Source organism: Macaca mulatta, chromosome 5 (genome assembly GCF_049350105.2).
Source record: "Macaca mulatta isolate MMU2019108-1 chromosome 5, T2T-MMU8v2.0, whole genome shotgun sequence".
Classification (NCBI taxonomy): domain Eukaryota; kingdom Metazoa; phylum Chordata; class Mammalia; order Primates; family Cercopithecidae; genus Macaca; species Macaca mulatta.
In genome coordinates, this window is record NC_133410.1 from 119,299,413 (window position 1) to 119,320,757 (window position 21,345).

Sequence of the window (21,345 nt, forward strand, 5' to 3'; positions counted from 1 at the left end):
TTGGATGGCTTAAGCAACAGAAATGTATCCTGTCATGGTTCTGGAAGTTGGAAGTCCCAGATCAAGGTGCTGGCTGATTTGGTTTTGGATGAAGGATCTCTTCCTGGCTTGCAAATGGCCACCTGCTCACTGTGTTCTCACATGGCCTTTCCTCTTTGATGTGCAGAGAGAGAGAGAGAGAGAGAGAGAGAGAGACAGAGACAGAGAGGGAGAGAATGCTCTAGTTTCTCTTCCTCTTTTGTTTTCTCTTCCCCTTCTTTTAAGGACACCAATCTTACTGGATTAGGACCCCTTCCTTAGGACCCCATGTAGCCTTACTTTCCTCTTGGTAGACGCTTTCTTCAAATACAGTCACTTTGGGAGTTGGGGCTCAACATATGAATTGGAGGGGCAGGGACACATTTCAACCTGTAACAGATGGGTTGGGTTACTTCTGTAGAAGACTAAAATCTGAGGGTTAGTTACTGAGGTTTCACTTCTCCAGTGAAACTGGCAGAGGGTCAGTCAGTCAGTGTTGTCCCAAAGTTTCTACTAACCACACTACAACTGTAAAATGAAACAGGTGAAATGAATTTTTGCAATAAAATTTTATGTATTCAAATATATCCAAAATATTAACATTTTAATATATAATCAGTATAAAAATTATTGAGATACTTAATATTCTTTTTTATTTTGGTACTAAGTCTTCAAACTCTAATGTGTGTTTTATACTCACAGCACATCTCAATATGAACTACATGCATTTCAGGTACTCAATACTCTCATATGGCAGTGGCTAGCAAGTTGGACAGCAAAGTTCTAGGCAACAGAGAGCCACTGGCAACATTTGAGTAAAGTGGTGCAATGATGGGTTTATCATCGTTGTGCTGTAGGGAGAATAATGTGGCACTGGTGTTTATGCATGGCGTGGAGGAAGCATGGGATCCAGGAATGAGTAAGGCTGTTCTTGCAGTAATGTAAAATTGAGAGGAAGAGAGGCCCTAAATGTTAGGGTGGCAGTAACTGAGAAAGAAAAAATGGTGGGTAGTCAGGAAAGAAAAGATGGTTTTTCTGATATAGTTTATACTTACATAAAAAAGCAAAACTGTTGTATTTGATATAATATGTATGCCAATGACAGGATATCTATTCAAAAAAGTTAAGTATGAATCTTTAGGATCTGAACTTCTAAATGTTTGCCTAGAGGTCGTTTACTAATCTCCAACTCTGGGAAATCTCCTTTCCTTCAAAGCAGGAAGAAAGCTTCCAGCCTCTCTCAGGATGCCTGTAATCCCAACACTCTGGGAGGCCAAGGCAGGAGGATCACTTGAGGCCAGGAGTTTGAGACATGCCTGGGCAACATAGCAAGACACTGTTCTCTACAAAAACATTAAAAAACAAACAAACAAGAACTAACCAAGCATGGTGGTGCAAGCCTGTGGTCCAAGCTACTTGGTGGGATGAGCTGGGAGAATTGCTTGACCCTGGGAGGTCAAGGCTACAATGAGCCATGATCACACCACTGTACCTCATCCTCAGCAACCGAGTGAGAGTCTTTCAAAAAAAAAAAAAAAAAAAAAAAAAAAAAAAAAAAACGGAAACAAAAAAGGAAAAGAACACCTGCATGGGCATGCATTGTAGGACCTACTTCATCTCTCCAACATTCGTGAAAGTCCCTTTAAACCTAAAAATGCATAGGGCTCTGAGAACATAGAGCATGACAGAAGCTGACGAAGCTCCTCTTCCAGAGGCTGTCCAACTGTAAAACCCTCTTAATTTTTCTGTACCCCATTTTTCTCTCCCCTACTCTGTCTTTTCTGACAGATATTGATGAGTGCCAACTGGGGGTACACAGCTGTGGAGAGAATGCCAACTGCACAAATACAGAGGGCGGCTACACCTGCACGTGTGCTGGGCGTCTGTCTGAACCAGGACTGATTTGCCCTGGTAGGTTGGTGGGTGGTCTGCAGTGAAGGGGAGGGACGTGGCTCGGGGATATTCTACACCCTAATCTCTATTTGCATTAGAGATTCTAAAAATCATTCAGTTCAGTCAGGCTGCAGAGCTGACCTTCCTGATAGGACGATGTTGTGCTTGAGAATTTGAAATGGTCCAGGTTTTCTTAATTTAATAGCATCTGGAATAAATCCTTTTTTATTACTCACAATCCAATAAAGATGGAAACATGGGTGTCTCTCTTTAACTGTGCAACTAATCTCCCTATTTGTGATGTCGATTTGTGGGACTACTGGATAAATTTTGCCGGGCTAGGCAGGTGGGTGAGAATGTCTGGACTCAGCATTTTAAATCACTTTCAAGGATTTTAAAATATTACTTTAAAAAGGCAGTATTTCTTGTTCTGAATTAGAACTCCAGCTCTCTTCTCTTTCTTTTTTCAATATTCACAATGGTTGACTCCTGCTTCCTGAACCTTCTTCCCGTAACAGCGGTATCATCTCACCATCAGCACCCCAGAAGGGGAGTTGGCTTCCACTAGACCCTGGAGACCAGGATGGGCGTCTTTCCCATCACTGCCCACTTTTTGCCTGTCAGCCCTATAAGCAGAAAACATCCTAAGAAGAAAAATTATGTGCTTAGTTGGTCTCTGGTTTTTTTGTAGCATATTATTTTTCTCAAATAATTTGCTCTTCTTAAAGGTATTGAAAACTGCTTATATTTATATAGTCAGCTGCACATGTTAACCTTTTAGGGAGCAGTGAACCATTCCATAAAAGAGACTTTACTATTATACTTTGGCATTCCCTCTGTTATGGGAACATTTTCTTCCTGTCAGAGTTGCTACAGTCTTGTCCTTGAGGACTCTTTTGAAAGTCAGTTTTTAGAAGAAAGCATTGTGAGAAAGAAATTTTTGAGACTCCATGATATTGGAGGTAATGGACTGTGCATTGATCGGTAGGTTTTAAACCATAGAGTTACCAGTTGTTCAGAGAGACCTTGAAGCTAACTGTCACTTCACATGGTTAGTGTACATTTGTGTGTGACAGATTTGTTTGTATGAGATCAGTGACTCTGAATTCACAGGGCGACTTAGGATTGGCCATTCTTTTACCTGCCTCCAATATGCTTTACATATCAGATAATACTGAGCCCAAAGGAGGAACAGCTGGTTTCATAGTGAATGACTAAGGCCCGGCTAGGAAAGTGAAACTAATGTCCCTTCTAGTAGTTCTTCTGTAACTAAAAGATTTATGTCACAAACTATTCACAGAAACTAGTTCCTCATGTTGATACTCGAATGACACTAATCCCTTCAGAAAGTAAAAGTAATGTCTTGGGTTCTTTTAGACTCTACTCCACCCCCTCACCTCAGGGAAGATGGCCACCACTATTCCGTAAGAAATAGTGACTCTGGATGTCCCCTGTCCCACGATGGATACTGCCTCCATGATGGTGTGTGCATGTATATTGAAGCATTGGACAAGTATGCATGCAAGTAAGTTAAACCGTCTTGCTGATGGCACAGAGAGATGCTATTCAGTCCATAACTTGTAGCTAATTTGTAAAATGTATACTTAGGATGTTTTTCTGCAATTAGATGTTCTTTTGGAAAAATATAAACATACACATATGAACCATGTGTGTGCACTTCATTGCATTTTCCTTGTGTATCATAATGCCCCCTTCCAGTTACTGGTGATAAGTATGAATCTAAGGAGTTGTTGATTTCCCCTTTTACTGAAATAATTTGATGTTACTACTAGTATAGTCTAGGGATTAAATGTCTCATCCTGGTTGAAAAACTTAAGTGTGTGAGATAATTCCTTGAAACTTTTTTTTCCCATCAAATGTGCTTTACATTATGTGTGAGCATCATGATCTGTTTCTGGATTTATAAAAGTTTCTTACCTATTCACACTGGACTTCTTGCCAGAGTCCAAAAATATTTTTCTCCAAAACTAAATATATGTATATTTTTTCTTCACTTCCTAACAGTTGACTTTTACATTTTGTTGTTTAGTAACAATTGCTGATACTGCAGCTGCTGCTTTTTGCTCCCTTTTTGCCCCCATGAGGGTTTCACAGTGGGTGAAGTGTCAACCTGGAAAGGAGATTTGAGGAAGCCCTAACATTATGAGGCGCTCCCACTGTGCTCACTCCGAAAACCTTTCCTATGGACCCTTTAACAAAACCCAAACCCATAATAGCCAGTTCTGCCTCAAATTTTACTTTTAATTCATTTCATATTTTCAAGGCAATAGGAGGAAACTGATAGATACCAAAAAAACAAATAGGTCTCCCAGGGTTAGGCTCCTGATCCATTGATACTTTTCTCTGTGCCTGAGGGAGGGGTGATGAAATAGTCTGATCCTCACAAATAGCTACCATAACCTTAAAGTCTTCTCTTATTTCATCAGTAATAATGAACAGAATGACTAAATGCATGGAAGAGTAAGCTATATTCTGTGACAAAGCATATGGCCTTGCACTAGAAATCATGTCCACATGACAAAAATAGTGAAAAATTGCTCATGGATACTAGTAAAAATGACTCAGTCCTTATAGAATTCTGTTTTCATATTTATATTTACATGCTGTAATTTCCTAACCTATGATAAATTGGGTATTTGAAATAGTTATTGCTAGTTTTAATGTTAAGAATCTAATTGGTTTTGCCTGTTCATTGTTTCTGATCATCCCAAATAACGAAATTACAAAAACAAATGTCCAGATTTATTAGGTCATGGTTGATACTTTAGATTATAAAAATCATTATAATAATATAAAGGGTACTACATATTGCATTTAGAACAATGTTTTCATTTGGATCTGATAGCATCCATTTATTAAATGATTGATGAACTCTTCAGCACACTGCTTTTCTTTCTGTCATTAAATCCTGATGAAAATATCATATTTCCCTGATAATGTTTTAAACATGAGTTGCTACAAATGACAAACTGGAGATAAGACTCAAATTTAAGGACCTTGAATCTAAAGCAATATTTAAAATATTACCAGAGTTCACAGTAATCTGGATCATAACCTTGTTTAAATTGTATATTTAATTAAAATGTGGTTTAATTAACTATTCAACCCTTGCCTCCTCCTGCCCTGATGACCTCACCTTATGTTTTATTAATTCCATAATAACAAGTCTCTAGGAAGTGCTTTACCGGTCCAACTTTCATTAGAAACACTTCCTAGGCGGGCGTCATTCTGTACAGAGTATTCTTCATGCTGTAAGCAGGTTTTGGAAGAGCCAGCTCTTCCTTCCTTTCTTAGAGGCAGTGGACATTCCCCTCAGCCACAGGAAACCACAGGGTGCCCCCGGGGTGATGCAGCAGAAGTGAGAGTTGAGAGTCTCCATGCCCGAGGTATTCCTCAAAGATTTCCTGGTTTGGAGATGCTCAGGAGGCTCCAAACCTGGGCTCAGAGGAGGTCCTCATTCATTCTGTCTTTCAGCCACCCTTCTGAGCAGGTCTCCTTTGGACCAAGATCCCCCAATATGAGTGCTGTGAAATGCTTCTTAAAAACAGGCCGTATGGTCAAATCACGTTGAGAGATGCAACATACTCTACCCTCAATTTTTTTGTTTTTTCAGGAGACCATCATTTTATTATTACTCAAGTTTGTCTCCCTGAGCATTCGGGGAGCAGAGTTTTTAAGGACAACTTGGTGGGTTAGGGGAAGCCGGTGTGCCAGGAGTGCTGATGTGTCAGGGATGAAATCATAGAGAGTCGAAGCTGTTTTCTTGCACTGAGTCAGTTCCTGGGTGGGGGCCACAAGTTCAGATGAGCCAGTTCATTGATCTGGGTGGTGTCAGCTGATCCATCCAGTGCAGGATCTATAGAATATTTCAAGCAGTGATCTTAGGAGCAGTATAGGGAGGTTCAGAATCTTGTAGCCTCCAGCTGCGTGACTCCTAAACCATAATTTCTAATCTTCTGTCTAGCCCTCAATTCTTGATTCAGCGTATACCACAACACATTAAAAAGTCTTGTTTACCAGCCTGGGTAACATGGGGAGACCCCATCTCTACCGATTTTTTTTTTTTTTTTTTTTTGTGAAGGAGTCTTGCTCTGTCTCCCAGGCTGGAGTGCAATGGCGCGATCTTGGCTCACTGCAAGCTCCACCTCTTGGGTTCACGTCATTCTCCTGCCTTAGCCTCCCAAGTAGCTGGGACTACAGGCACCCACCAGCATTTATTGTATTTTTAGTAGAGACGGGGTTTCACCATATTAGCCAGGGTGGTCTCGATCTCCTGACCTTGTGATCCGCCTGCCTCAGCCTCCCAAAGTTAGCCAGGTATGGTGGCACACATCTATATTCCCAGCTACTTGGGAGGCTGAGGTGGGAGAATTGCTTGGTCCCAGGAGGCTGACATTGCAATGAATTGTGATGGCACCACTGCACTCCAGCCTGGGTGACAGAGAGAGGAAAAAAAAAAAAAAAGCCTTGTTTATCTGTATTGAGTCTAGAATGTCTCAAAATTATTTGACTATGGAAAGGCTAACTTATTTGGCCAGAGAATCTTTTGTTTGGTTTAACAGAAGAACTAATTCATAACCAAAGAACTAGTATCCTGTGTTCCCCTCCCACCTTGGAAAATGCTGAATGACTATTCTGGGCTCTTATAAGACTGAGTGAGGCTCTGCTATTGCAGCTGACTTGGATCTCCAGGACTCTTGGCCAAGGGACTGACATATTCCTCAAGACCCCAAACTTTCTGAAAGGATCAGAGGTGTGGCCCATTAACATCCAGCAGTTTAAAAGTGGTGCTGCTAGGCATTGATAGTAAATGGCTGTAACCAAAGATAGCTAGAATGAAAACAGCATCCAAGAAAACCTGGAATAATGATGGTCCTTTATGCTTCTGCACTCAGATCGTGGTATCTCTTGCACGGTTAGTTCTAGAAGATAGCTTTTCAGAGGTGAATAGAGCATAAAACTCTTTTTGGAAGCAGCGTGATAAAGTAGAAAGAACATAGGCTTTGAAATCAGAGAACCATTGGAGTCAAATCTGTCACTCATAGTTGTGTGACCTCGTACAAACTACTTGAGCCTCAGTTTCCTCATCCAAAATATGGGAATATGCCATCAAAAATAAAATGAGTAAAAGTGCCTAACAAGGTGTCAAACATACAAGATGGTTAACAGGTACTAATCCATTTCCTTCCTTCCTCTGTGAGTGAGTTACCCAGCCTCTCTGACCAGCTAAAGGTAGAGAGAGGCCTAGAGCCCAGATCTTCTGGAGCTCTGTCCAGTGTTTTGTCCATGCTGCTGCTTCTCACTATGGGCACTGGTGTCAGTTCTCTGTATTTTTATTCCTTTAAGTCCTTTTGGAATAAAGTGGGGACATGGATGAACAAATAGTTGATCCAGGGCCCAAAGGAAGGAATTTTTAATAAGTGGGCATTACAGAGTGTTTAATAGGATGTTTTTCAAAGTTGATGCTTTTGCAAAGGATAATAGAATACAGACGTTTACCTGAGATCTTAATCGTGTCTGGAAATGCACATTCCCAGTAGATGGCAGCATTGCTTCATTTACTTCAAAAAAGTTCAGCAGTTCACTCTAGTGACAGTTTCACTAGTGGGACAGCAGGGTGTTTGTGGGCGAGCGTCCTTTTCCCTCCATACAGCTTTTTCCCCATTGAAGAAAATAGGCAATGCCTGTATGTATGTTGTTACTGGGTCTTCCCTTGCACTAGTAGTGATTTTTTTTCTTTAAAGGAAAAAAGTTTTCTCCGCAGACTAGGTTATGTGTTCTGTTCAGAAACTACACACATTCTTCTTTTATAGGCTGGTTTCAAGTGAGGAACTCTGCCTTCAAATTCTCCTTTCCTTTCACCTATACTCATTGCAATCTGGCCAAACATTTGTTTCCAAAACTCCCTTGGCTCTTAGGGCAGAGTTGCTTTGTGTTGGTTTTAAAAGGTGGCTCCTCAGGATTTTAGCCTAACAGAAACTGATCTTTAATCAATGTCGTGTAATGCCTTATAGAGGCAGTATGCAAATAATCCCCCATAAATCCCAGAGCAAACAGACGAAAGGGAGAAGTCCATGCTACATTAACTTGTAACTCATAGCGCTTTCAACTGACCCCTGATGGATTTTCTATATGCTTCCAAAGAGCTGAGTCTAGAAATGCAGAGGTTGAGAGACAACTGAATATCAAGTGTCAAAACTAACAGCATTTTTGGCCAGGCATCTCTGATGACCTCTGTTTGTGTGTTGTCACAGCTGTGTTGTTGGCTACATCGGGGAGCGATGTCAGTACCGAGACCTGAAGTGGTGGGAACTGCGTCATGCTGGCCACGGGCAGCAGCAGAAGGTCACCGTGGTGGCTGTCTGCGTGGTGGTGCTTGTCGTGCTGCTCCTCCTGAGCCTGTGGGGTGCCCACTACTACAGGTGACCCTGTCTTTCCTTTGGTACTGGAAACCTCTTTCTAAGACCTCCCAGGGGAATGCCTGCCTCCTTGAGATGAACATCTACATACTACATTTAAAACGTGAAGTGGACAGGGCACAGTGACTCATGCCTGCAATCCCAGCACGTTGGGAGGCCGAGGCGGGCAGATCACTTGAGGTCAGGATTTCGAGACCAGCCTGGTCAACATGGTAAAACCCTGTCTCCACTAAAAAGGCAAAAAGTAACAGGCGTGGTTATGCACGCTGGTAATCTCAGCTACTTGGGAGGCTGAGGTACGAGAATCACTTGAACTTGGGAGGCAGGGGTTGCAGTGAGCCGAGATTGTGCCACTGCACTCCATCCTGGGTGATAGAGTGAGACTCCATGTCCAAAAAAAAGTGAAATAACAGGACAATTTTTACTGTTAGCTCAGGATTTCATTGCTCTGAAACATCAGTGCTTTTACTTTTTCCTTGTTCCACTGCAGTCATTGTCCATACACCTGCATAGTATATGTGTTGTTTATCAATCATAATATGGTTTTACACTCCACTTTCTTCATTTAATTTTATATGCTCCCCCTATAGCCTGCATAACTATAATTTTTTGTGGCTGTCTTCCATTGAGTTGATTTCCCACAAAATATTAGAACTGTCATAAAAGAAAATCGGTATCTTCCCTAACTTGGAAGGAAATTTCTGGTCCTCAGATTTTGTGCTTTTAATAATTTCAAGTTAACAATTAAAAACTGTAGAACAATAACATTTATACATTCAATTCTTTAAAACTAACACTACATTAGGATGCAGGTACAGGCATCACACTGCTCATTTTCTGTTTTCTTAGAAAGTAGGACAGCTTCCTCTATTATCATCAATATTGAAAAGCATTTTATGTACTGTTATGGTTTGTGCTGTACAAAATCAGTGAGTCACAAAACTTTAGGGCTGAAGGAGACTTTATGGAATTATCTAGTTCAATCTTATCATTTCGTGGCTGGAGAACCTAAGACCCACTTGACTAATAGGTCCCAATTCTCGGAGAATGTACAAAATATCTGCTGCCACCATCTGTAGATAAAAATTTAACCACATTTACAGGTACTACACAACCACTCAAGTGGCAACTGTCTTGTGTTCTGGAAAATTCAACATATCAGCCAAGATGTACTTATCAGAGATCCTGTTATAGCCTAGTGTAGTGGTTAAGAGCACAGGCTCTGGAATCAGATTATACAGGTTCAAATCCAAGTCAGTGTCTAAATAACACCAGACATATGTCCTAATCTCTGTTTTCATTAATTCCCTTTGCTATAAAGTAGGAGCAAGAATAGTACTTATCTTAAGGGTATTGTGAAATTAATTGGGTTAACCTAAGTAAAGGCTTTAGTGTAGGTCTGGCATATAGGAATTAATAAATGCTATCTGTTATTATTTTTATTTTCTATGAACTGTAACCTTCCCCCAAAAGAATCGTATGCTCTAAGCCCTTTTCTACCACCTCTTGAGAGACAAGATTCTTAGGCACAAACTTGACATTTTAATTCAGTAGTCCATCGATAACATTGGACTTTTTAGCCTGGTGTGTAATCAATATCTTGGATATATGTAGAAAGAATATTGAATGATCAATGTTCATCCCATTGGACCATTGCCAAAAGACAGGGGAAGAAAATGGAAACTAGAAACTTAAGTTCATGCGTGCCATAATTATTAAGTATTTTTTCCTATTTGTTGTGTTATAACACAGTATGTCTTATGTTCTATAGGCATTTTTCAGAGGTCTGGATTGAAAGCTAACAGCAAATTGCTGCCTTTTTAAACTTGGAATTCAAAGACCAGTTCAACGAAAGATGACTATAGACTTTACATACCTATAAGAGTATCTTCAACCTCAGACTCTCATACACCTAAAATCAGAAGTGAAAGAAAGCTCGTCAGAACCCTTTCTTTTTCTTTTCACTGAAATGCATCCCGGGTTGTACAATTCTTTCTGAGCACAGCTGTAGTACCACCTACTCGGGAGGCTAAGGTGGGAAGATCGCTTGAGCCAGGGAGGCAGTGATTACATTGAGCTGTGATTGCACCACTGCACTCCAGCCTGGGTGACAGGGGGAGACTCTGTCTCAAAAACAAAACAAAACGAAAAAGTCTAATGTTTGTGAAACTAAATAAATTTTTCAAGTATTCTAATGTTATTAGTTTGCAACGTGTGATTTCTTGGAAGGACTCCCTTGTAAGAAAACCATCAGGAAGTATTTCATCACAAACTATAACTTTGTTTTTTTGTAGGTTTTTTTAACTTTTATTTTAGGTTCAGGGGTATATGTGAAGGTTTGTTACACAGGTAAACTTGTGTCACTGGGGTTTGTTGTACAGATTATTTCATCATCCAGTTATTAAGCCCAGTACCCAATGGTTATGTTTTCTGCTCCTGTTCCTCCTCCCACCCTCTACCCTCAGGTAGCCCCCAGTGTCTGTTGTTCCCTTCTTTGTGTTCCTGAGTTCCCATCATTTAGCTCCCACTTATAAGTTAAAACATGTGATATTTGGTTTTCTGTTCCTGTGTTAGTTTGCTAAGGATAATAGCCTCCAGCTCCATCCATGTTCCCACAAAAGACATAATCTCATTCCTTTTTATGGTTGCATAGTATTCCATGGTGTATATGTGCCGTATTTTCTTTATCCAATCTGTCATTGATGGGCATTTAGGTTGATTCCGTGTCTTTGCTATTGTCAATAGTGCTGCAGTGAACATTGACATGCATGTGCCTTCATGGTAGAATGATTTATATTCCTCTGGGTATATACGCAGTAATGGAATTGCTGGGTCAAATGGTAGTTCTGCAGTTAATTCTTTGAAGAATCACCATACCGCTTTCCATAATGGTTGAACTAATTTACACTCTCTCCAACAGTGTATAAGTGTTTCCTTTTCTCCAAAATTTCACCAGCATCTGTTTTTTTGTTTTGTTTTGTTTTGTTTTGTTTTTTTTGACTTTTTATTAATAGCCATTCTGACTGGTACAAATTACAACGTTGTACCTTTGCAACTTTGGAATTGTTTATATTAGCCACTTGCTTCCATTTTTTTCCTTGAAGTCTTTGATTAAAACACATAATAACCCATACCATCTCTTGGTGCTGTCTGTGATGCCAGATTCACAGCAGCCCCTCCTATCCTTATCACTCTTCCCGGGATGTCTAGGTAGGGCTTTTGACAGAGGGTTGTATTCCTAGAGGCAATTAAGCTGCTTATCTGCCCCAGGACAGTAGTGCTGTTGTGGAGTCTCACAGATGCACCACTCTAGAGGCTACTGCTTTGAGGATGGGGATCCATCTCCATGCTAAATCTCCCCACCCCCAGCCCTAGTGAATGGCACCGTGCCCTGTGTAGACTTAGTGCTGAATGTCAAACAAGACAGTACTCTAAGAAACTGGATTTGGAAGCAAGATACCTAGTGTATTTCCTGGCTTAGCAACTATAAGACTTTCTTATATTGGGTCATCCACTCCTTCTGTTTTTGCCTCTAATTTCTTTATGAGTGAGAGATTGCAGTGGACCAGTAAGAGCAGCCTAGACTTTGTGTCATTATGACCCACTTCTTACACCACCATTGGTAGCTGTGTGCCTTAGTTGAGTCACTGCCATTTCCAAGCCCCAGTGGCTTCACTTGTAAATGGAGCTAACATAGTCTGCCTCACACAGTTGCTGAGATATTTTTTCCACAGATTGCCCCACTCCTCCCTGCAAAATTAGTAAGTTGTTTTTTCATTGCTATATCATCAGTACTAAGACAGTGCCTGGGGTATAGTTAGTACTCAATACCTGTGAATGAATGAATGCAAGGCTATCTCCCCCAACGTGCATGGGCATACATGCACGTGCACGTGCGCGCGCGCACACACACACACCCTCTACCTCACAGAACCTTGGAAAGAGTGAAACACTCTCTGGATAGTATTTTCAGTTCTGCAGAAAAGAATGCCTTGAACATCTAACATTATGTTCCTAGTTATCTTCATATTTCTTCTCTCCCACACAAGTACGGAAATTTTAGTAGCAGAAATAGTTAGTTGTCCCTGACCATCACTGAGTGGGCAGAGTATTTTGTTTTGTTGTGAGATTGTCTCAAATTTTGGCTTTATCATAGGACTCAGAAGCTGCTAACGAAAAATCCAAAGAATCCTTCTGAGGAGTCAAGCAGAGACGCGAGGAGTCATAGGCCTGCTGACAGAGAGGATGGGATGTCCTCTTGCCCTCAACCTTGGGTAATGTGACCAAAGCCGATGAAGCAAGGAACTGCCTTGATATTAACCCCTGTTCATTTTTTCTATTTTTTCACTGAGTTCAGAATGACTGGAATCGGTTATAGCTTCCAGCTGGTGTCAATGTTAGCCAAGACCACATCAGCTAGGGAGGTCCTGGGTGGGAGGGTGGGGGAACTGTGTCATTAACTAAAGGAATCAGATGAGTTATAATAAGGCCATAATTTAATGGCACAATAACTTTTTGGAATTTTTTTCTTTCATGTAGATTCTTTCTATAACTTAGATTTGTATGTGTTATGTGAAGACTTTCCATATTTTTAGTTGACACATTCCAGATAGATGTCTTAAAAACCCAAGATTATGCTAATTTCCTTCCTTTCTTCCTTTCTTCTCTTTTCTTTCTTTCTTTCTTTCTTTCTTTCTTTCTTTCTTTCTTTCTTTCTTTCTTTCTTTCTCTCTCTCTCTCTCTCTCTCTCTCTCTCTCTCTCTCTCTCTCTCTCTCTCTTCTTTCTTTCTTTCTTTTCAGGATCTTGCTCTGTTGCCCAGGTCAGAGTACAGTGGTCCAACCACTGCTCACTGCAGCCTTGACCTCCTGGGCTCAAATGATCGTCCCAGCTCAGCCTCCCAAATAGCTGGGACTACTTGCACACGCTGCCACGCCCAGCTAATTTTTCTATTTTTTGTAGAGACAGAGTTTCACCATGTTGCCCAGACTGATCTCAAACTCTTGGGTTCAAGCAATCCACCTGCCTGGGCCTCCCAAAGTGCTGGAATTGCAGGCATGAGCCCTGCACTCAGCTCTCATTTTCTTAATATTTCTTTTCTCATACACATTTCAACTCCCTAAATTTCAGTAGCAGAATAGCTGCCAGATTTAACAAATAAAAATATAGAATGCCTAGTTAAATTATACTTATACTGAAAGTTCAAATTTAAATTCAAAGTTAAATTTAACTGGGTTCTGTATTTTATCTGACAATCCAAATGTTTTCCAAAAAGCACAGAGGTTTGGGAAGTTCAAGATGCTTCATAAATCACCCACTTCGGTAACGGATCTTGGAACACTAGAGGGCAGTCTTGAAACAGGTTACACATTCTTGAATCAGTTAAGGGAATTTCCATTTCTAGAAACCTGTCAGAGTTAATGACTGATTCAGTGCGTGCTGTTGGCATTATTTGTGGTATGTATTGTGGAAGAGACTGGAATGTATGGCAGGTCCATGGAGGGTTGAATCCTTAGGGAAGAGCTATTAGAGAGAGGTTATGGAGGAGCAATGTTTGGGGTCCGTCCCACATGATTTCCCCTACTCCCCAGTTCCCAACTCACTGTGAATTCCCGGAAAGTAGCTTTCCTGTGACTGTGCTTTTGACTACCAATTGATCATCTTTTCCTACCTGTAATAGGCATCCAGTGTTTCCTTGTTTTTTGGTTGGACTCAAGTATGGGGGAAAAAATAGAGGCTGGGCAAGGTTGTTCATCCCTGTAATCCCCATGCTTTGGGAGGCCAAGGCAGGAGGATTGTTTGAGGCCAGGAGCTTGGGACCAGCCTGGACAACATAGCAAGATCATATTTCTTTAAAAAGATTTACAAAAAGCTTTGCTGGGTGTGGTGGTACACACTTGCAGTTCCAGGTAGTCTAGAGGCTGAAGCAGGGGGATCACTTGAACCCAAGAGTTCAGGGTTGCAGTGAGCTGTGATAGCACCACTGCACTCCAGCCTGAGTGACAGAGTGAGACTTTATCTCTAAAAAATTAGAAGGAATGTGAATTCTAGCCTTATTTTCCCACCAATTGGCTATCTAATCTTCAGCAAGTCCTTTAACCTATGCAGACCTCTGCTCCCCACTCAGTACAAAGGGTTTAGATTAGATGATCTCTAAGATCCCTTCAGTCTTTATCAGTTCCAGAAGTATGTGATTCTACGACTTAGCTCTAGAATATACTTGCTTCTTTGAGGGCTCATGACTTTGTGAACTTCTAAATTACCCAGATTTCACTTGTCAGTCTACATGGTATTTCATTCAGGTTTTGAGTAGCAGGTTTAATTCATCTCATTAATTCATCATCATGGAAATGAAGGACAAACACAATCTGTATATGTCTATTAAAAAATGAAAAGCATTTGCTGCTGTCATGAGCAGCTTGTTGGCTCAGAGCTATGCTAGGAGGCCTGGGGCTGCCGAGCTAAGTCCCCCACAGCCATCGTAACTGTCCCTGACAGCAACTGCTGCTGTAGGTATCAGTGGGAATAGGAGGGAGCTGAACACTCAAACTAGGAGAAGCAGCAGCAGAAACAAATCTAGTTCCATTAGCTGCTTTTCCCACCTCAGCCCAGAATTCCGGGACCTATGTTCTTCTGGCAGAGAGGCATGAGGTTAGAAAATTTGCAGTGCGGAGGGTTGGGTTTTGACTTGAGACAGAAATAATGGGCATGTGTCTTTAAACAGTGGGTCCTGTGTTTATTTTGCAATGTGTTGCTGCGGGAGATCATTAATGAGGAGGAGATGAAGCATGATTTGTATTATAAAAAGTAAGAAAATGAAAATACATGTTCTCTGGATTCACCCTTCCCTTACCAACATTTCCCTGTCTTCTCCCTGATTGACTCCACTCATCATCCCTTTCTACACCTTTCTCAAAGGAAAATGTGGGCAAAGAGATTCTTCTCTACTCCTCTTTCTGTTGTTTCTGAATTGTGTGCTCCTTTCTGTGGAGTGCCCATTTCTGAACCAATGGAGCCTGATCAGCCAAAACCTTGGTGCAGTCCTTGCCCTGGTTACTGATTGACAAGGAAAGATTCACCAAATGATGTCCTTTGTCCTGTTGTATGGGGTCACTTCTTTTCTTTCCTGTAGCGTGGATCTGTTTTAATATCTAATCTATCTAAAGTGAATGAGAGCCAGTGAACTCTGGTCAGCCTGCATTGCAAGTGCCCGATCAATTTTTGATAACACAAGTAATGACAAAAGTAATCATTTTGCTGACTGAAGAGAAATGTTGTTGTTGTCTGTTCCTCCCTATTAAAATTCCAGGTCCCTAGGCTGTTCAACCAGCTTGCAAAATTGTCATTGCACAAGATTAGTACCTTTAAGGGCCCCAAGTTACTCAGAACTTGGTACATGTTTAAATGAGTGTTATTAATGTGTGTGTGCGTTTGTGTGTATGAAAAGTTGTAGTGCATACATATATGAGATATTATTTCCCTGGCCTGTGGGCAGTTCTTAGAATACTTATGAATTCTTGGATTGCTTATGGTAAATCAGTGGCCTCCAGGAATCCATCACCTAAAAGCTGAGATTCCATAATTAGAATAGATTCTTCAGTTAACATATTGGTAGTGCCTAGTTGCTTTAAGAGAAAGTAACACAAGGCTCTTCACTGAATGTCGAATCTCTCTTTAGCTAGAAAGACAAACTTCACAGGGTCTTTCTTCTGACCTTCACTTTCCATAGGATGAACATCGTAAAGCCATGGACTTTGATTCAATGTATGTTGAGATAATTTGTGAACTATAACAATATCCTCTCTCCCTCCTTTTTGTTATCTGCAGTTTGTGGTTACAAAGGAACACCAAGACCTCAGGAATGGGAGTCAACCAGTGGCTGGTGAGGATGGCCAGGCAGCAGATGTTGGTCAGTTTTTATCCCTGGCTCCTGATGAATGGTTATTTTTACTTAGATCCTGACTGTTTTTCAGTGAAAAGTCTCATTTAACCACACACACACAAACAAAATAACTAAACTGTATATGCTATGTGAGTAGCTGGGCGGTATTGAAATGCCATGGACCTGATTTGCACTGGAGTTCTACCTTATATGAGGTTACCATGTTCACTCAAAACTCTAGTCACAAGGCAGCCCGTGTTCTTGCACTTTGAGCAAGAACACGATGGATGACTCCTTGATTTGAATTGAGTTTTGAGGTCATTCTTAGGGTCCAGGATCTATACTGGTAGCTGTAAGTATAGTCCCAGTTAAGTTGTAAATGGTTCCAAGAAAACGTGTTCCATGTTCAACTCATCTAGCGGGAAGGGTTTCTGTAAATTTAAGGTGATCTGAGGATTGTCCTGGGGATTTCAGAGTATTCAGATCTTATCAGTGGCATGACCTTAGCCAGACACCTGGCTGTGTATGAAGTCCAGCCAAGCCACTTGTGGAGAGACCATAAAATCAACCCAGGTTCTTAGGAACTCAGTCTACTTCAGATAGAAATGAACTCACATACCCTTTGACATAACACTTTTTCCAAGAGTTCTATTATGGTCAACCTTTTGGGTTTGGGTCTCAGATTGAGTTTTGTTTCATAGGAGAGGACATTGTTTCACAGGCCAAAGGCATTGTTGACCATGCCTTTGTGCCGTGAGCCTTTGGAAAGCTTTAGAGAAACTTTTAGCCAACAAAAACTGTTCCTCTGCTAATGAAAAGAGCTAATGAAATATCAACTCCAGTTATATTTTCTGTATTTTTCCTTCTTCAATGTGCTTATTATCATTACCTCCTTCTGAGATTTCTTTCTGGAAAGAACATAGGCTTCTCGTTTTGGAAAACTCACTCTAAATTCCCTTCTCATACCTATGTTGCCATGAAACCCCCAATACTGAATTCAGTACAACTTTATTACCTAATTTGAAGAAGGCCTGGATATTAAGGTACACTTAAGAATTGAATATGAAAACTACAATAGATAACATAGTTTTTTTATATGGATCATTACTTTCCCCGATAATGAAAAAATTCAGCATTTTCAAAAATTTGCTTCAGTGCTTATTGTTATTGGTAGCACTATTGAAAAGTAATGGAATATCTTGTAGTTACTACTTTTCCTTGAGCAGCTAAAAGTGCATAATTCTTTCTTATAATGGTAATCCACGATAGAGGCACATATAATATAATTTTGCAAGCTAATAGCACAATGCTTTGACAGGAATTTGGTTAAACTTAGAAAAGAACTAAGGATTCATTACAGTTAGCTGAGTACTCTGGAATATATTAGAATGTCTCTTTTGCTGTTGTTGCTTTTTTTCCCCTGCACTGTACTGCAAATAATTTGACCCATTCTCTGTGGGCCACTCATATAACTGTCTCCCAGCATGAGTGATCACATCCCCGATCATGTCCAGCTGTCTCATAAATGCCTGGGGTGAAAGTGCGCATAGAGATTGGGGTGGGGGGAGATCAAGTGAGGAATGAAATAAAAGATCAAGTTTGGCTCTGAGCCAATCTGTTCTGGGCTCCTGGAAAACTCATTACAACACAATACTAGTGTAGTTCCATAAAACCATCTTCACTGAGCTCAGCTGACATCAGTTGACACAGGTTAAGTGCAGAGTACATGCTAGGGGCAGCTGACTATGCCAGGGAAAAGGAAACGAAATACATCTAAAATCTGAGCTCAGACCAGGCACAGTGGCTCACACCTGTAATCCGGGCACTTTGGGAGGCCAAGGTAGGCAGATCACTTAAGGTCAGGAGTTTGAGACCAGCCTGGCCAACATGGTGGAATGCCGTCTCTACCAAAAAGTACAAAAATTAATCTGGCATGGTGGTGCACACCTATAGTCCCAGCTACTCGGGAGGCTGAGGTAGGAGGATCACTTGAGCCTGGGAGGTGGAGGTTGCAGTGAGCTAAGATTTCAACACTGCACTCCAGTGAGACTTCATCTCAAAACAAAGATAGAGTGAGACTCCATCTCAAAAACAAAAAACAAAAAACCTGAGCTCTATCTACTCTCAAGTCATTGTGGTCCAGATGGGGAGACAGAAGTACACAGTAAAAGCTAAAGAACAGGTAGTACAGGTAGTACAGTTCTTTAAATCCTCTCAACCAACCTAGACTATTTTAATTTTTTAAAAAAATTTTAAGATGTCAACCAAGACTATTTTAATTTTTTAAAAATTATTTTAAGTCAAGGTCTTACTCTGTCACCCAGTCTAAAGTGCAGTGGCTTGGTCATGGCTCATTGCTGTCTTGGCCTCCCCAGGCTCAAGCAATCCTCCCACCTCAGCCTCCTAAGTAGCTGGGACCACAGGCATGCACTACCATGCCCAGCTAGTTTTTTATTTTATGTAGCAATGGAGACTCCCTATGTTACCCAGGCTGGTCTTGAACCCTTGGGTGCAAGCCATCCTCCCACCTCAGCCTCCCAAAATGCTGGAGTTACAGACATGAGCCCCTGCACTGGCCTATTTTAATTTTTTAAAAATTGGGCCCAGGGTGGGGTGTGGTGGCTCATACCTGTAATTCTAGCACTTTGTGAGGCTGAGGTGGGCGAATCGCTTGAGCCCAGGAGTTCAAAACCAGCCTGGCCAACATGGCAACCCCGTCTCTACAAAAAATACAAAAATTAGCCAGGTAGTCCTAGCTACTCAGGAGGCTGAGGTGGAAGGATCACCTGAGCCTAGGAGGAAGAGGCTGTGGTGAGCTGTGATTGTGCCACTGCACTCCCACCTGGATGACAGAGTGAGATGCTTATCCAAAAAAAAAAAAAAAAAGAAGAAGAAGAAGAAAAAAAAAAATGTGCCTAGAATAGTTTGAAAATGGGTTATCTTTGTGTCTCATTTTCAGGCCAGTTCTTCAACCACTACCATTTAGGGTTTCTCTTGCCTATCTATTGTGAATGATATGAATATTGAAATTTCTTTTGTCTTTGTATAGGGTCAGTGCAACCAACTTCATGGAGGCAGAAGCCCCAGTTATGTGGAGTGGGCCCAGAGCAAGGCTGCTGGATTCCAGTATCCAGTGATCAGGGCTCCTGTCCCCAGGTAATGGAGCGAAGCTTTCATATGCCCTCCTATGGGACACAGCCCGTCGATGGGGGTGTCCAGAAGCCCCATTCTCTCCTATCAGTTAACCCATTATGGCAACAAAGGGCCCTGGACCCACCACACCAAATGGAGCTGACTCAGTGAAAACTGGAATTAAAAGGAAAGTCTAGAAGAATGAACTGTGTTGATGCACAGTATCTTTTCTTTCAAAAGTAGAGGAAAACTATAGGTTTTGGTTCCACAATCTCTACGACTAATCACCTACTCAAGGCCTGGAGACAGATATGTAGTTGTGCTTTTGTTTGTTCTTTTAGGCAGTCTCATTGCAGTCTTATTTTCAAGTAAGAGTACTGGGAGAATCACTAGGTAACTTATTAGAAACCCAAATCAGGACAACAGTGCTTTGTAAATTGTGTTGTCTTCAGCAGTCAATACAAATAGATTTTTGTTTTTGTTGTTCCTGCAGCCCCATAGAAATTAGGGGTTAAAGCAGACAATCACACTGGCTTGGTCAGTTACAAAGTAATTTCTTTGATCTGGACATAACATTTATATCAATTTCATGAAATGATTGACTATTATAATACTGTTAAGATACAGTGTAGGCATTTAACTCCACATTGGCATGGTCCATGCTGATAATTTTGCAAAATGAATTGTGATGAATCAATGAAAAATGTAATTTAGAAACTGATTTCTTCAGAATTAGATGGCTTATTTTTTTTGAAAAATCTTTGAATGAAAACATTTTATTTTTAAGATATTTACACAGGAGGCTTCAGGGTTTCTCAGTCATTACTGTCCTTTTCCCCTACAGAATTTTCCCTCTTGGTGTGATTGCACAGAATTTGTATGTATTTTCAGTTACAAGATTGTAAGTAAATTGCCCGATTTACTTTCATTATAGATGATGTATTTCTTCTAATTATTTAAATAAAATCACCAAAAAAATAAACATTTTATTGTACGCCTGGTTAATTAGTTAATTATAGTCTAAGGCAGTGCTAGAGTTGAACCAAAATGATTTGTCAAGTTTGTTGATGTTTCTGTTTTTTGTTTTTTTGTTTTTTTGTTTTTTTTCAGAAAGAGAGGATAGGATCTCACTCTGTTATCCAGGCTGGAGTGTGCAATGGCACAATCATAGCTTAGTGCAACCTCAAACTCCTGGGCTCAAGCAACCCTCCTGCCTCAGCCTCCCCAGTAACTAGGACCACAGGCAGAGGCCACCGTGCCTGGCTAAATTTTTTATTTTTATTTTTTGTAGACTTGGAGATCACACAATGTTACCCCGGCTGGTCTTGAACTCCTGGCCTCAAGCAAGGTCATGCTGGTAATTTTGCAAAATGAATTGTGATTGACTTTCAGCCTCCCAATGTATTAGATTACAGGCATGAGCCATGGTGCCCAGCCTTGTAACTCTTTAAAAAAATTTTTAAATCTACAACTCTATAGATTAAAATTCCACATAGTGTTCTAATTAAATATTTTTCTTGCAGCCAAGGTATTGTTACTACAGATAACACAACCTGATATGGTAACTTTGAATTTTGGGGGCTTTGAATCATTCAGTTTATGCATTAACTAGTCCCTTTGTTTATCTTTCATTTCTCAACTCTTTGGACTTTGGTGATACCAGACATCAGAATAAAAAGAAATTGAAGTACCTGTTTTCAAATGGATACTTCATAAGAATTTTGGTAAAGATTTGGTGATGGGGAGGATGACTTGAGGTTTGTGGATATTAGTTAATTATTCAGTATGATAGCTCGCCCAGGTAATTTAGATTTTTCTATATTCGGTTTTACTTTCATTGACAATTAATATCCTGGAGGATCAGAAGATTTGTCAATTTCTGCTGAGTCACTGGCCTAGAAAAATAATAACCATAATTTCCCCCAAGGTTTTCTTTCCCTAAGTGTGAATATTTTTTCTTCCTCCAAAAGCTCACTTTTGGG

At 40.6% G+C, this 21,345-nt stretch overlaps 1 protein-coding gene across 50 annotated transcripts in view; it reads left to right on the top strand.

The window, feature by feature from the left end:
- Window positions 1-20,345, top strand: part of EGF (epidermal growth factor) — a 101,589-nt gene extending 81,244 nt beyond the window's left edge. For 17 of the 50 annotated variants that reach the window (XM_001088957.5, XM_002804174.4, XM_015139037.3 and 14 more), the window contains 6 exons: window positions 1,807-1,929; window positions 3,289-3,436; window positions 8,187-8,354; window positions 12,508-12,625; window positions 16,177-16,258; window positions 19,281-20,345. In XM_001088957.5, coding sequence (XP_001088957.4) covers window positions 1,807-1,929; window positions 3,289-3,436; window positions 8,187-8,354; window positions 12,508-12,625; window positions 16,177-16,258; window positions 19,281-19,534 — 893 coding nt within the window. In that variant the 3' untranslated portion in view covers window positions 19,535-20,345. Of the gene's footprint in view, window positions 1-1,806; window positions 1,930-3,288; window positions 3,437-8,186; window positions 8,355-10,122; window positions 10,550-12,507; window positions 12,626-16,176; window positions 16,259-19,280 lie in introns of those variants that run through there. The other 33 variants (XM_015139038.3, XM_078002127.1, XM_078002123.1 and 30 more) reach the window with 8 other exon arrangements.
- The last annotated feature ends 1,000 nt before the right edge of the window (window positions 20,346-21,345 follow it).